Genomic DNA, 13779 nt, shown 5'->3' with positions numbered 1-13779 from the left:
TTGCAAAATGAATTGAATATTTCCAGTGGTTGTAACAGAAATTAGTAAATAAGGAAAGGGAGTCTTTAGGTGACTGGAAAAGACATCTCAATTCATTCAGCCAGTGTCTTACTGAGCACTTTGCTTGTGGTGTTCAGTGGATCTTGAAGAAAACAGAATCCATGGAACTCCCACTGTACTGGGGAAAGCAAACCAAAATTGGCCAGTAGATACACAAAATTACCAATATTTTAAGTGCCAAGAAAGTGTGGGGTAATTATGTATAAGGGGGATCTCGGTTGGGGAATATGAAGCTAACAGGCCAGGCTTCTCTAAGGAAGTGTCAGTCCTGAGACTTGAGGAGTGAGAAGGAGTGGGCCATAGGAACAGTGCCCCAAGGCATTGTGGGTCTACATGCAAAGGAAGGCTCCTGGCTTCTTTGAAATCCTGGCAGGGGGCCATGCAGCTGCTATGCAGTGTGCAAGGGTGAGCAGAGCAAGGTGGGGTCACAGTGGGAGACAGGATCTGGCATGCCTGGTGAGGATGGTAGTTTGGATTTTATTTATAATGCATTGGCAAGTCAAGTCAGTGAAGTTGTTTAAACAAAGGAGCTGTAATATGATTAGATTTTTCTTCTACTCTTACAACTTTGTGTAGACAGATGAGAAGGTAGCAAAAGTGGAGGCAGGAGATAGCATCCAGGTGAGAGGTGATGGTACCTTATATATTTATAGACAGGGCCTCAGTGGGCTGCACATTTGAGGAAGGAATAGTTGTGACTCCTGGATTTTCCATGGAGAACGACTGGGCAGATGATAGTCTCGTTACAGAGGTAAGTAAGGTTGAGGTAAAGCAACCAGCAGTTTCATTTTGGATATGTAGAAATGTCAAGTAGGCAGTTAATTAAACAGTCTGGTCTGGGTGTGGTGGCTCACGCTTGTAATCCTAGCACTTTGGGAGGCCGAGGCAGGAGGATTGCTTGAGCTCAGGAGTTTGAGGCCAGCCTGAGCAAGAGCAAGACCCCATCTCTACTAAAAATAGAAAGAAATTAGCCAGGCAACTAAAAATATAAAAAATTAGCCGGGCATGGTGGTGCATACCTGTAGTCCCAGCTACTCGGGAGGCTGAGGAAGGAAGATCGCTTGAGCCCATGAGTTCGAGGTTGCTGTGAGCTAAGCTGATGCCATAGCACTCTACCGGGCAACAGAGTGAGACTCTATCTCAAAAAAAAAAGCCAGTCTGGGGCTCAGAAAGGAGGCCTGGGCTTGAGATGTAAATTTGGAAGCCTTCAGCAAATCAGCAGTGACTTCAAAGCATAGAAGTTGTTGAGGTCATCCAAGGAAAGAATGTGGAAAGAGGGCCTGGAGCAGGTTCAGTTGAGTTCTAACCATTAAAGGAGGGATTTTTAAAAGCAGAATTATTTGAGACAAGATCATACATTCATAGACAGTTTTAAAAGTCAGATGGGTTAAAATCCAAACAATCGGGCCAGGCATGGTGGCTCACGCCTGTAATCCTAGCTCTCTGGGAGGCCGAGGCGGGCGGATTGTTTGAGCTCAGGAGTTCGAAACCAGCCTGAGCAAGAGCGAGACCCCGTCTCTACTAAAATTAGAAAGAAATTAATTGGACAACTAAATATATATAGAAAAAATTAGCCGGGCATGGTGGCGCATGCCTGTAGTCCCAGCTACTCGGGAGGCTGAGGCAGGAGGATGGCTTGAGCCCAGGAGTTTGAGGTTGCTGTGAGCTAGGATAATGCCACGGCACTCTATCCTGGGCAACACAGTGAGACTCTATCTCAAAAAAAAAAAAATAAGTAAATCCAAACAATCTTAGCACAGAAGCCGCCCCTAGAAGATGTTATGTGCTCTTTCCTGTAAGTCACTCTAGAAAGGAGTGGCCCTAGACTGCTGAAATTATGATTTTCCTTTGTACCTGATGTGTTGTATATGCCATCAGTTTACCTGCAAGTCTGAGTTTTAACGGAATTGGTTCACTCTGTCTTTCACTGTCAGAGACATCTTTAACTTAGTACCCTTCTGCTCAATCTTTTGTTCTCACAGCAGCACAGTTTTTATGCCCTATAAAACTCACATTGTGTGTAAAAGAAGATGCATACTCCAATTGTATAGTTGTGTTCTTTGAAACCAGTGGAGACTTCCGGTGTGGTGCCAGATGTCATAGGATTTCCCTTCCAGACTCTGTTTACTGTTTTTCAAACTTTGTCCTTATGAAAAAATTCATTTCTTTCTTTATGTATTCCTGGGCTGCTTCTAACCATTTACAGAGAAATACTAGGCCATCAGGCAAAAGTAGACTTTTTTTTTTGAGACAGGGTCTTGGTCTGTCACTAGGCCTAGAGTGGAATGGTGTGAACGCAGCTCACTGTAATCTTGAACCCCTGGGCTCCAGCAATACTCCTGCCTCAGCCTCCCAAGTAGCTGGGACTACAGGCCCAATTTTTTGTAGAGACAAGGTCTCACTATGTTGCCCCAGCTGGCCTTGAACTCTTGGCCTCAAGTGATCTTCCAACCTCAGCCTCCCAAAGTACTGGGATTATAGGTGTTTGCCACCGTGCCCAGCCCAAAAGTTGTGATATTTTTAAAATGTTTCAAATCTACCTGAGGAGTTCAAAAAAATTTTGAGAAAAGATGGATGTATACATTTACACCCTCCATTTATTTGTATATTTTGTATATGTTGACGCTGTCCTCTGCCCTCGCATAGTATTTTCATCTGTTCTACCTTTAGGTTTTACTCCCCTTGTGTACAGCACTTTTGCTTTTTGTCTTAATAGACAGCCCCCCTTCCTCTCGACCCCTGAGAACTGGCAAGTGGTGTGGGTGGGAGCAGGGGTGTTGATAGGAATATGGGCAGGCATGAAAAAGCAGAATGTCTAAAAAGGAAATGTGTGCATGAAGTTGTCTTACGGAAGAAGAGCTACAGCAAATCAATGTGCTTTTTTGTCTAGAATTATTTAAAGGTAACCTGGATTGGAGCAGGGAGTTGTAGATTTTCAGGGAGTTTTCAATTTAGTAGTCTTGTTTTCCTAAATCTGGTTAAAAAAAATAATTTCTTTCCTTTTTCTGCAGCTGAAAATGGTGATGGTATCCACATAATTTTGAAGTGATGTCTTATGTAGACTGAACTATATTCAGTACCAAATAAAGTCACGCTTAAAAGTGTGTGAAGACTGAATCCAAGAAGTCTTGGGATTGGATTTTACCATATGAAATGTTTCATATTGAAAACACAAGATGACCTTTCTAATGAGCTGTATGAGAGGTGAATCTCCTCACTGTCACTGCCATAGCCAAGCATCCCCGTGAGAGTGAGCACATCGGGACAGTGTGCATCCAGCTCTGGAGGCCACGGTGCAGGCGTAGCTGCCTGCTTCTCTGGCAGAGGCCAGTAGATACAGTTCCTAGAAGCAGCCTTTGCTGTCTTTTTACACTGTATGCGGTTTGGAAATGAATGTAAAAACTTACTGTGGGCATTTACCTTTCTGTGCCAGTTTGGCTTTTATTGCCTGAACCTTAGCTGACCTAGGGAGGAAATGAGGGGACAGTGCTGTTGTGGAGCCAGCGTGGAATCTGTCTGCGGAGAGGTGTGTTGTGCTCGTGTGGCAATTGGTGGTCAGGTAAGAGGCTCAGCGCCTTATCGGAAGAAATCATGTGTGAGGGTGTACGTCTGATGTGATCATGCCAGATCGGAGAACATCCAAGCCAGTATGATGGGCTTTTGAAGCAAACTGCATTTATCAGGAGTACCTTGGTGAGAGGATCAGTGTAAATCCTAATAGGTACAAAGACTTTGTGTTTTTGCTTTGTCACAGATGAATTGAAAAACTTTTTTGCTTCTGCTTCCATTTTAGCATTTTAGTTTCTGGTTTTCATTTTTTGAAGCTTCCTTGCCTTTTAAACACTTACGATTTTCTTTCTCATTTTCTTCCCTCTCTTCATCTGACTTACTACCCCCAACACCATTTTGTTCTTAAACATTTTTAAAGCCCTACCCCAGACATTGGAAAAAAGTATTGTTGATGATAGCGTCTGACTTTGGTGTTAGGGGATCTTTATCATGAACAAGATGAAATTTTTCATGGAAACACTAGATATGTCATAAATCAAACACTAAAATGTACCATGCAAATCCCTTAAGCCGTTCCTCAAATATTGAGCTTTAGTACAATCATGGATAAATATTCTGATGATTATTTAGGGGCTTTTTATACACCACATAATAGCTTTTTCCTATAAAGAGTGCCTCTTTAATAAAACCAAATGCTTGTCTGCTAGCATACTTTTCAAAGGGAATCCACTATTTTCTCATTTTTCTCCTATTACTTTTATCTACTCCCTTCACCCAGAACCTTCCCACAGTTCATCAGCAAGCATTTTTGAGGCCTGTGGTGTAGCAGATAAAAAAATTTTTAAGCTTCTATTCCATTTTAATTATAGCATCTCTGTCCATTTACCCAAGTGTTTTGACTTTGAATGTACCATCTGATCCTCATGTTTGTTCAGGCAGAAATACGAATGAATAGACAAACTACTGCAGTGGGTAAAAGCTTTGACATTTTATGTTTTAATCATAAAGGGTTATTTGCTACAAAGAAGCACGGTCTCAATATTTTTATCTATGGTTGAAAATACAACTCCTATAGACGCTGTAGGAGGAGAGCTTTCCTTTCTGTCCTTTCCCTTTGCTTTATGTGACCACATGTTTTCCATACCAGTCACTTGGGAAAGAAGTGAGCTCATCTCTTCTTCTTTTAGAGTTTTGCTTGTCTATTTAGCATTCCCTTTTTGGTCTCAAGATTTATGGAACAATAAATGTCATTTAATGCTGTGTGCTATTTTGAATTCCTTGTCAGGTTTTAAAGTGGGATAAAAATACTTAGCTCATCAAACTTGAAATTACACTGAGTGGCATTGAACATGAGTCTGTCCCAAGTGAAACAGGTTAAATAAATTATGGCACCAGCAAATTTGTTACTTTGTTTTTTTTAATAGTAGGATGTACACATTTCAGTATAATAAATGTTTTCCAATTGTTTTGCAAATGTGTGTTTCATTTAAAATCCCAGTTCCTGCTAGTGTCACCTCAAGTCATAGAGTCAACAAGGAATTCGCTGTGTAGGCTCTGAGCATACACCAGTGCAGATTTTATGAGAGGTCAGGCCCATGTTTGTTTTTTTGGGTTCTCCCCTCTTCACAGTTTATTTTCTCAAAGCTGATGGGACTTGAGAACAGGTTATTCCAGTAACTATTTCCCACTTAAAGAGGAAGCAAGCCTGATTTTCCTATAAGAAGTTCTCCTTTTTTATACATGAGACCATGGGGCATTAAGCATTGAGTCCAGTAGCTATGCTAGGTTGTGTCCTGGCTCACAAGAGATAATTTTTTTGTAGAAACTAATTCATATTTAAATGGCTTCTTGTATCAGTCCACCTCCCCCCAACAGTGGTATAAACGTATACTTAAATAACTGCTATGGTAGCCACACAATTTTTAGACCAAGGAGTACTGGAATATAAGGCAATAAGATAATCAGGACGTGAATGCTTATTCTGATAATCTTGCTGAGTCAATTTATGTGGGTATGTATGTGTCTGCTTTCTCGTCCTAGAATGCAGCCAAGGCATTAATGTCCTTAAAAGTGCTTCTGAAACTGTCCATCTAGTGGAGGTATTGCTGGTCATAGGAAAACATCTTCTTTTTGCTGTTTCACTTCAGTTTGGGGAGTGGTTGCTAGGAAGGGTCAGCTACCATTTAACACCCAAGCTCTCAATGAAGGTGGTGACAGGTTCTTAATCTTCAATAAAGATCACAAACGTGGACACAGAGCAAGAATCAGCCACAGCAGAAAATAGGTCATCTCAATCAGATTCCAGATAACATTAGAAAGGTCTGAATTTAGAAAATGGTTTTGCTTGGATTTGTCTGCCATAAAATCATAGCAATAAAACCCTCTGACTTAATTTTGTAAGCATTGCAATGGTTTATTCAGTTTTACATTATGAGTCTAAAAGGTGCCAACACTTTACTGATCTGAATTTTAAGTGTGTAAAATTTTTGAATAGTTCTGGTATAATCTGCTTTCTAAGATTTTAAAATAAACTTGAAGAAAACCACATCCATTCTACATGCATCCATTCATTATTTTTAATTGCTTATATTATAGGTAACTTAAGCCTTAATTCTGTTTCTTTATGGTCCCCCCAATTTTGTGAGAGGTGTGGACATAATTAGCTTTTTTCCTTTAACAGAAATGCATTATGTTTGTAGCATATGCCAGAGCTTCTAATTTCCAATCAGGCAACATAAACTCTGAGTTGCTTTTGTTTAGTTTTTGGTCCCTGGAGGTGTATGTGACAAGCTAACAGAAACAGAAAGGTGAAGACCCTGCTCCACCCAGTTTGGAGTCCTCTTTTCTTTGGTGTCATGGAAACCTATTAACATGCCTTCCACATAAGTCTCTACATACAAAACTATCAGGCATTATGAATTTGCAGTACAGTCACTTTGAAAAAGTTGCTATTTAATCTTCAAAGTGGAAAAGTCCTGCTAATCAAAATGGAATCATTGTGAATTAAAGTAGGCCACTGGCTTAAATATCAGGTAGAAAATCAACAGCTTATTTTTTCTGCTCAATTTGTGCTAACACTGATGGTCTGTTTGAGGAATGCTGATAAAGCCAAGGGTAGGACTTTTGTGCCTAGGTAGGTACCCACCTCTGAAATCCAGGTTTCTGGCATGGTCTTGGCTGCACTGAGACCACTTGCCACATGTTAACTGACACAAGGCTTCGATTTGATTGTATCACAGCAGAATAAAGGTGAAAACCCCCAGAGTTACTGCAATCCATACAGAAGTCTTTTACCTGTAAATGCCTTTCCCAATGCAGAGTCAACAGATCTGGGTGACGGAGCAGGCTGGAAGACTCAGGTCTTCTCTGGAGGAAGGGATGCCCCGTCACCCCTGGGCCTGGGCAGCTGCTGTCAGAGAATGACACAGCACCTGCACAGTCGCTGTCCACTCCCTGCCACTGCTGTTGGTGGGGTGACGGGAGCAAAGTAGGCATGGACTTTGACGTGAGGGAGCTGAGCCTGGAAGGATAAAGAAGGAAAAAGTGGAGGCATCTTTAACCTGGTGTTTTTAGGATTGTCATAATCCTAGAAAAGCTATAGTCCTCCATTTAGAATCTATTTCACCTTAATATTAGGCAGAAAGTCCAAGTAGAATTTCTGCCATAGCTACTCCTGTTACCCGCCTCCTCACCCCCTAACAGTACCTTCTAAAGACAAATGGAAACTCCTAAGTTGATATATTTTGGCCCAGGAACAGTAACCAACCCTATTTGCAAACCAAGTGAAAGTTCTCTATAGCTGTTGCACCCTGGATGGGGCTGCTTTGAAGTATAAATGTAGATGCCTAAATTTAAAGCATAATTAAGAAAACAATGTAGGTGAAATATATGGGCAAAGAAAGCCGAATTCAGTTAAGCCCTCTTACATGGAAATTAGCCAAGACTATGTTCTGCCATCTATTGATAATGACCTTAAATTGTTTTCCTTTCACTGAGGCCTTCTTATAGGGGTGCTAATGACCTGACTGTGGAACCTTTACCCCAAACCCACTGAAGTTGAATCTTACAGGGTGGAGTCGAAGCAAGGGAATTTTGAGTAAGTCTAAGGTAACATTTGTGTAACCGGATGGTTTGCATAACTATTGGCTTAGGATAGAATGGAGAAAATGGGTGTTGATTCTTGATGTTATTTCTTTGTTGCTGAGAAATTAAAATTACCCCAGGTGTGAGGGACTCCTGCACCACACCTACCCGCATCCGCTTGATTCCTGCACGGGTAACCTGCTGGCAGTCATACAGCTCGAGACGCTCCAGGCCCCGGCAGTTCTCTAGGTGTTCCAGGGCCACGTCAGTGATGAGGAGGCAGTTGTCCAACTCCAGTACCCGCAGCCGCTCATGGCCACAGGTGCTGTTGCTCAGGTGCAGGATCCCGTCGTCTGTGATGAGCTCACAGTGGGACAGGCTCTGGAACAGGAGCAGAAAGGAGATGTTTGTAGGACCCTCGCAGAAAGGCTCAAGGCCTAGAGAAAGCAGGGAAGCCAGCCTCTTTGTCCTCCTGCTTTCCACCATGGGATGACACAAAGAAGGTCCTCAGCAGATGCTGGCCCCTTGATCTTGGGTTTCCCAGCCTCTAGAACTGTAAATAAATTCCTGTTCACTATAAATTTACCCAATCTTGGCATTCTGTTACAGCAGCACAAAACAGGCTAAGACACTGCTTTGATCAAGCAGGGAGGACCAAACACAAAGCCTTGAGGCCTTGTGGTCATGGGTTTGCTGCAGCTGGGCAAGTGGCTTCTCTCATCTTTCCGATTGTGTAAAGATGGATATAAAATTTTCAGGGGAAATTTCAGAGTTTACCCCCTTGAGCAGTTTTACTGCCTAATTCTCTATTTGAGGGGAGGCCTGTGAAACCAATGAGTCTAATGTCCTTGTCCATTTAGAAAACTGTACAAATGGCCGTGACTCATGTACTCAACATCTTTAAAGGTTACAATCAGATAGACCTTGAACAATGTGATGTGACATTTCTGGCTTCTCTTAGGTCAACAGTAAAAGTTGAAGAAAATAAATTCAGGTTAATAAATAGCCAAATGACATTTCTGTGATTCTCTTAAATTCTCCATATCAATAAACAGTTTCAGACCTGAGGGTTTCTCCCAATGGATATCAAATGTAAGATTCACCCCACCATAAAAACTCTTCAGAGGCAAAAAGTACTACATTAACAACCCATTCATTCGTTTCTTCAAATATATGAGTTCAAACTCTGTGCTAGGCCGTGTGTGCAAGGGTGAGTAAAGTACACTTCTCTGCACTGGTGGAGCCCAGACTAGAGAGTTTAGAAATGAAATAGCACTAATTAAACTGTTAAACTGAAGCTAAGTGCTCCGACAGCATATTATAGTGGGATTTGACCTGAAGAAGAGATCACTGAGTTGATATTTGAAGGATTAGAGGTACTCCCAGGAAAGAAAGCAAAGAGTTTGTTGTGTGCGAGGCCCAGGGTGGCAGGAGGAGAATGGCAAGTGCTGTGTTTGGGAGGAAGAGCTGCATGCTAGGTGGGAAACGGGATGCATCTAGACGCAGGTCGAATTGTGGAGGTAGGGACCAGATCACAGAGTTCTGTAGGCCATGCAAAAGAATTTCATTTTGATTCTAAGGTCATTGGGAAGAGTTTTAAGGAGACTGCAATGTTACGTTTGTTTTTCAAAAAGATCATGTAGAATGGCTAAAATGAAAAAGATGGAAAATAAGTGTTGGTGAGGATGTGGAGCAACTGGAACTGCCTTATATTGCAGGGGGAATTTAGATATTCTTGACTGAAATGCATAAATGTGCTCACCAAGACAGCAATACTGAGTATAATAGCCCCAAACTGGAAACTACTCAAATATTCAATAGGAGAAAGGATAAATCCCAGTGTACCCCTTCTATACAGCAACGAGAATGAACATAGAACTACGTGCAATACAGATGAATTTCAAACAAATGTAATATTGAGATACTGAGCGATAAAACCAGATACAGAGTGCAGGTGATTCCATTCATATTTAAATTTTTTTAAAAAAATTCCTATCACCGATGGCCGGGCGTGGTGGCTCACGCCTGCAATCCTCGCACTCTGGGAGGCCGAGGCAGGAGGATCGCTCAAGGTCAGGAGTTCAAGACCAGCCTGAGCAAGAGTGAGACCCCGTCTATACTAAGAAAGAAATTAGCTGGACAACTAAACATATAGAAAAAATTAGCCAGCATGGTGGTGCATGCCTATAGTCCCAGCTACTCTGGAGGCTGAGGCAGGAGGATAGCTTGAGCCCCAGAGTTTGAGCCTTGCTGTGAGCTAGGCTGATGCCACAGCACTCTAGCCCAGGCAACAGAGCAAGACTCTGTCTCAGAAAAAAAAAAAAAAAATTCCTATCACCTAGTGACCCATTCATATATTTTAAATAAAATACAAAAACAGGCAAAACTAATGTATGCTGTTGGAAGTCACTGCTCCTGGTAGTTAGCGATTTGGAAGGGAGCAGAAGGGCTTTCTGGGGTCAGGGTAATGTTGATCCTTAATCTGGGTATGTTCAGTTTATGGATATGAATTGATTTGAACTCCAATGATAAATGCATTTTTCTGTATGTATATTTTACTTCAGTAAAAAGTTAAAATTGAAAAAATAAACCACCCTGACTGCCAAATTATTGAGTGCAAAAGTAGACACAGTTGAGGGCAAGTGGGAGGCTACTGCAGTCTTTGAGGCAAAGAAATGTTTCAGTTTGGACCTGACAAGTTCTGGTACAGGAGACAGAAGATGGATGCATGTTTCTGCAAAATGAAGAAAGAATCCAAGAGACTGATACTGGACATGAGAAACAGGCAGCTCAGTACAACATAGAGGGAAGGGAAGCTGGAGGAGAGAAATTCTGTCCCACCTTGATGCTTGAAAGATTCTTTGATCTCTGTCTTAACATGGGATATATTTCTCTTCTCATGAATCCACTCACACCGTATGATTCTACATGAAATAGTATTATATAATCAGTGTTGTCCATTAGTTTTTAGCTTTTAGAACTGACTTATGAATAAAGCCATAAAACTTCATTATAGTTCTTTTGGAGGCTCTTTAAAATTGGTAAATCAAGAAATAGAATTTTGATTAATTACAATAAAATGGAATCAGAAAAAAATGTGTGTGTGTATATATAATTTTATTTACATATATTCACATATACCTATGTGTGTGTACAGATACACACAGACTGGGGAAAGAGGACAATAGAGGCAGTGTATGAATGCCAACTTCTTCATTGTTTTAATACAAGATTAAGAATTCAAGAAGTTAATTGTAGCATATGGGACCAAAGAGATACATTAATTGGAAAACTTAAATTACTGGCATATGCAAGTATTTATATAAATTTAAAAATTTGATTCAAGGAAAATCAGCGAATCCCTTGACCTGTTCTGAATTCGTAGGAAAATCTACCACCAATGTGCTTCACAAAGCCTTTTATGTTACGCTTACGAAGTAGCCATTAATCGAAGCTGTCTGCTTTAGGCCACGGCTGTGTATACGTCTTTAATATATCTCACTCGCTGTTTCCGAACAACCCTGCAAGGTGGGTATTATTCTTCCCATTTAACAAATGAGGACACTGCGGCTCAAAGAAGTTTAGACTTGCCAATTACAACTGCTCAGGCTGGCCTTAAAGCCTTTCCCCCTGCTGTGCACTGTCACCCCTGGCAGACGGCAGAGGGGTAAGGCTGTTTCTATTTCTGTTTATGGGAGGTGTGTTAGGAAGAAGGAAGACTGCAGAAAACATGTTTGCCATTGCTAGGCATTACACATCCACAGACAAATCAGGGGTGCTGCATTCTGGAAGCGCACAGCTTGCACCACCGCATTCCTGAGTCACAGGGAGCTGGGCGCTGGGGCAGGTGAAGCAAGGCAGGACCTGGAACTGCATTAAACTGCCACTAGCAGGTGTCTTCTGCCTCTGTGGATGTGGTGTGGGTGTGTGTGTAAGAAGGCAGGCGGGGAGAGGGACAGACAGAATCACCTCTCATTGCACACAGAATTTCTCTAGGAACACAGATGTTAGCCATAGTTGTTACCCCTACGGAGGGATCATGGTGACTGGGGGGCTTAAAATGAGAGCCAGATTTTTCTCTTGTATTCTTGGTACTTAGAACTTTGAATTTTGTCAAATTTTCTTTCTGAATTAACTGGTACGATCATAGGTCAGGCATGGCGGTGTGCGCCTATAACACCAGTGCTTTGGGAGGCCCAGGAGGTTACAGTGAGCTATGACCGCACTACTGCACTCCAGCCTGGGCAACAGAGCAAGACTCTGTCTCAAAAACAAAAATTTTTTTATAGGATCACGTAGTTTTTCTTCTTTAGCTTGTTAGCATGGAGAATTACACCAATTTTCAAACACTAAACTACATTTATGTCTCCGGAATAAATCCTCCTTGGTCATGATGGTATAATTATTTTTAAATATTGCTGAGTTCTACTTGCTAATATTTTGTTAAGGACATTTGCTTCTATATTTATGAGGGATGTAAGTCTGTAGTTTTGATTTTTTGGTACGATTTTTCTTTTTGATATCAGGGTATTACTGGCCTCAAAAATAAATGAGTTATAAAATGTTTTCTAATCTATTTTCTAAAAGAGATTTGTGCAGAATGTTGTTAATTCCTTAAATTTTTGGTAGAATTCTCCAGTGAAACCATCTGGATCTAGACATTTCTTGTTTGGGAGTCTTAAAGTTATAAAGTCAATTTCTTTAGCAATTATAGGATTATTCAAATTATCTCCTTTATATTCAGTGAGTTGTGTTAGTTTGTCCATTTCATTTATGTTGTCAAATTTATTTCTGGAGAGTTTTTCCTAGTATTCTTGTATTTTCTTTTTGATGTCTTGCAAGTCTGGCAATATCCTGTTTCATTCCTGATATTGGCAGTTTATGTCTTCTCAAGAGGTCTGTTTCCAAAGAACCATCTTTTTGTTTCATTGATTTCCTTCTATTCTTCTCTCTTCAATTTCATTGACTTCTACTATTATCTTTAATATACCCTTCCTTCTTGTTTTGGGTTTATTTTGCTCTTCTTTTTTTGGTATCTTGGGGATGGGAGCTTAGCTCATTAAGACTTTACTTCTTTTTTCATGTATTTAGTCTCACAAATTTCCCTCTCAGCATTGCTTTAGCTATATCCCACAAATTTTAGAATTTTGAATTTTCATTCACTTAAACCTATTTTTGGCTGGGCACAGTGGCTCCTGCCTATAATCCCAGCACTTTGGGAGGCTGCGGTGGGAGGATCGCTTGAGCCCAGGAGTTGAAGGTTGGAGTGAGTTATGACTGTGCCACTGTACTCTACCCTGGGCCACAGAGCAAGACCCTGCTCCTAAAAAAAACAAAACAGGCCGGGCGCGGTGGCTCAAGCCTGTAATCCTAGCACTCTGGGAGGCTGAGGCAGGTGGATCGCTCAAGGTCAGGAGTTCGAGACCAGCCTGAGCAAGAGCGAGACCCCATCTCTACTAAAAAATAGAAAGAAATGATCTGGACAACTAAAAATATATATATAAAAAATTAGCTGGGTACGGTGGCGCATGCCTGTAGTCCCAGCTACTCGGGAGGCTGAGGCAGGAGTATCGCTCGCTTGAACCCAGGAGTCTGAGGTTGCTGTGAGCTAGGACGCCACGGCACTCTAGCCCAGGCAACAGAGCGAGACTCTGTCTCAAAAAAAAAAACCAAAAAAACAAAAACCCAAACCTATTGTTTTCAAATATTTCCCTTGAGACTTCCTCTTTGACCCATGGATTATTTAGAAGCGTATTGTTTAGTTTCCAAGTGCTCAGAAATTTTCCTGTTATCTTTCTGTTGCTACCGTCTTTACCATTTTAAAGTGTACACTTCAGTATTAAGTATACTCATATTATTGTGCAGTGGATCTCCAGAACTTTTTCATCTTGCAAAACTGAAACCCTATGTGCATTAAATAACTCTCCATTTCCCCTTCCCCATTCCCTGCAGTTGCCATTCTACTTTGTTTCTATGAATTTGACTACTTTAGATACCTCATATAAGTGGAATCATATAGTATTTGTCCTTTTGTGACTGGCTTATTTCACTTAGCATAATGTCCTCAACGCTCATCCATGCTGAAGCATGGCTCAGAATTTTCTTCCTTTTTAAGTCTGAATGGTA

General features: G+C 41.2%; 2 protein-coding genes across 6 annotated transcripts in view; one reads left to right on the top strand and one right to left on the bottom strand.

The window, feature by feature from the left end:
- Positions 1–5044, top strand: part of UBP1 (upstream binding protein 1 (LBP-1a)) — a 55227-nt gene extending 50183 nt beyond the window's left edge. Inside the window, 1 exon segment of the mRNA XM_012646886.1 lies at positions 3072–5044. Within this exon segment, the coding sequence (XP_012502340.1) occupies positions 3072–3109 (38 nt within the window). The 3' untranslated portion in view covers positions 3110–5044.
- Positions 5045–5711: 667 nt separating this feature from the next.
- Positions 5712–13779, bottom strand: part of FBXL2 (F-box and leucine-rich repeat protein 2) — a 98798-nt gene continuing 90730 nt past the window's right edge. For 3 of the 5 annotated variants that reach the window (XM_012646867.1, XM_012646870.1, XM_012646866.1), the window contains 2 exons: positions 7822–8034; positions 5969–7090 (listed from right to left, as the gene is read on the bottom strand). In XM_012646867.1, coding sequence (XP_012502321.1) covers positions 6983–7090; positions 7822–8034 — 321 coding nt within the window. In that variant the 3' untranslated portion in view covers positions 5969–6982. Of the gene's footprint in view, positions 7091–7821; positions 8035–13779 lie in introns of all 5 variants that reach the window. The other 2 variants (XM_012646869.1, XM_012646868.1) reach the window with 2 other exon arrangements.

This window comes from Propithecus coquereli, unplaced genomic scaffold (assembly GCF_000956105.1).
Source record: "Propithecus coquereli isolate 6110/MARCELLA unplaced genomic scaffold, Pcoq_1.0 Scaffold251, whole genome shotgun sequence".
Taxonomy (NCBI): domain Eukaryota; kingdom Metazoa; phylum Chordata; class Mammalia; order Primates; family Indriidae; genus Propithecus; species Propithecus coquereli.
Note: the sequence above shows the minus strand (reverse complement) of the source record. Positions and strands in the feature narration are given on the sequence as shown.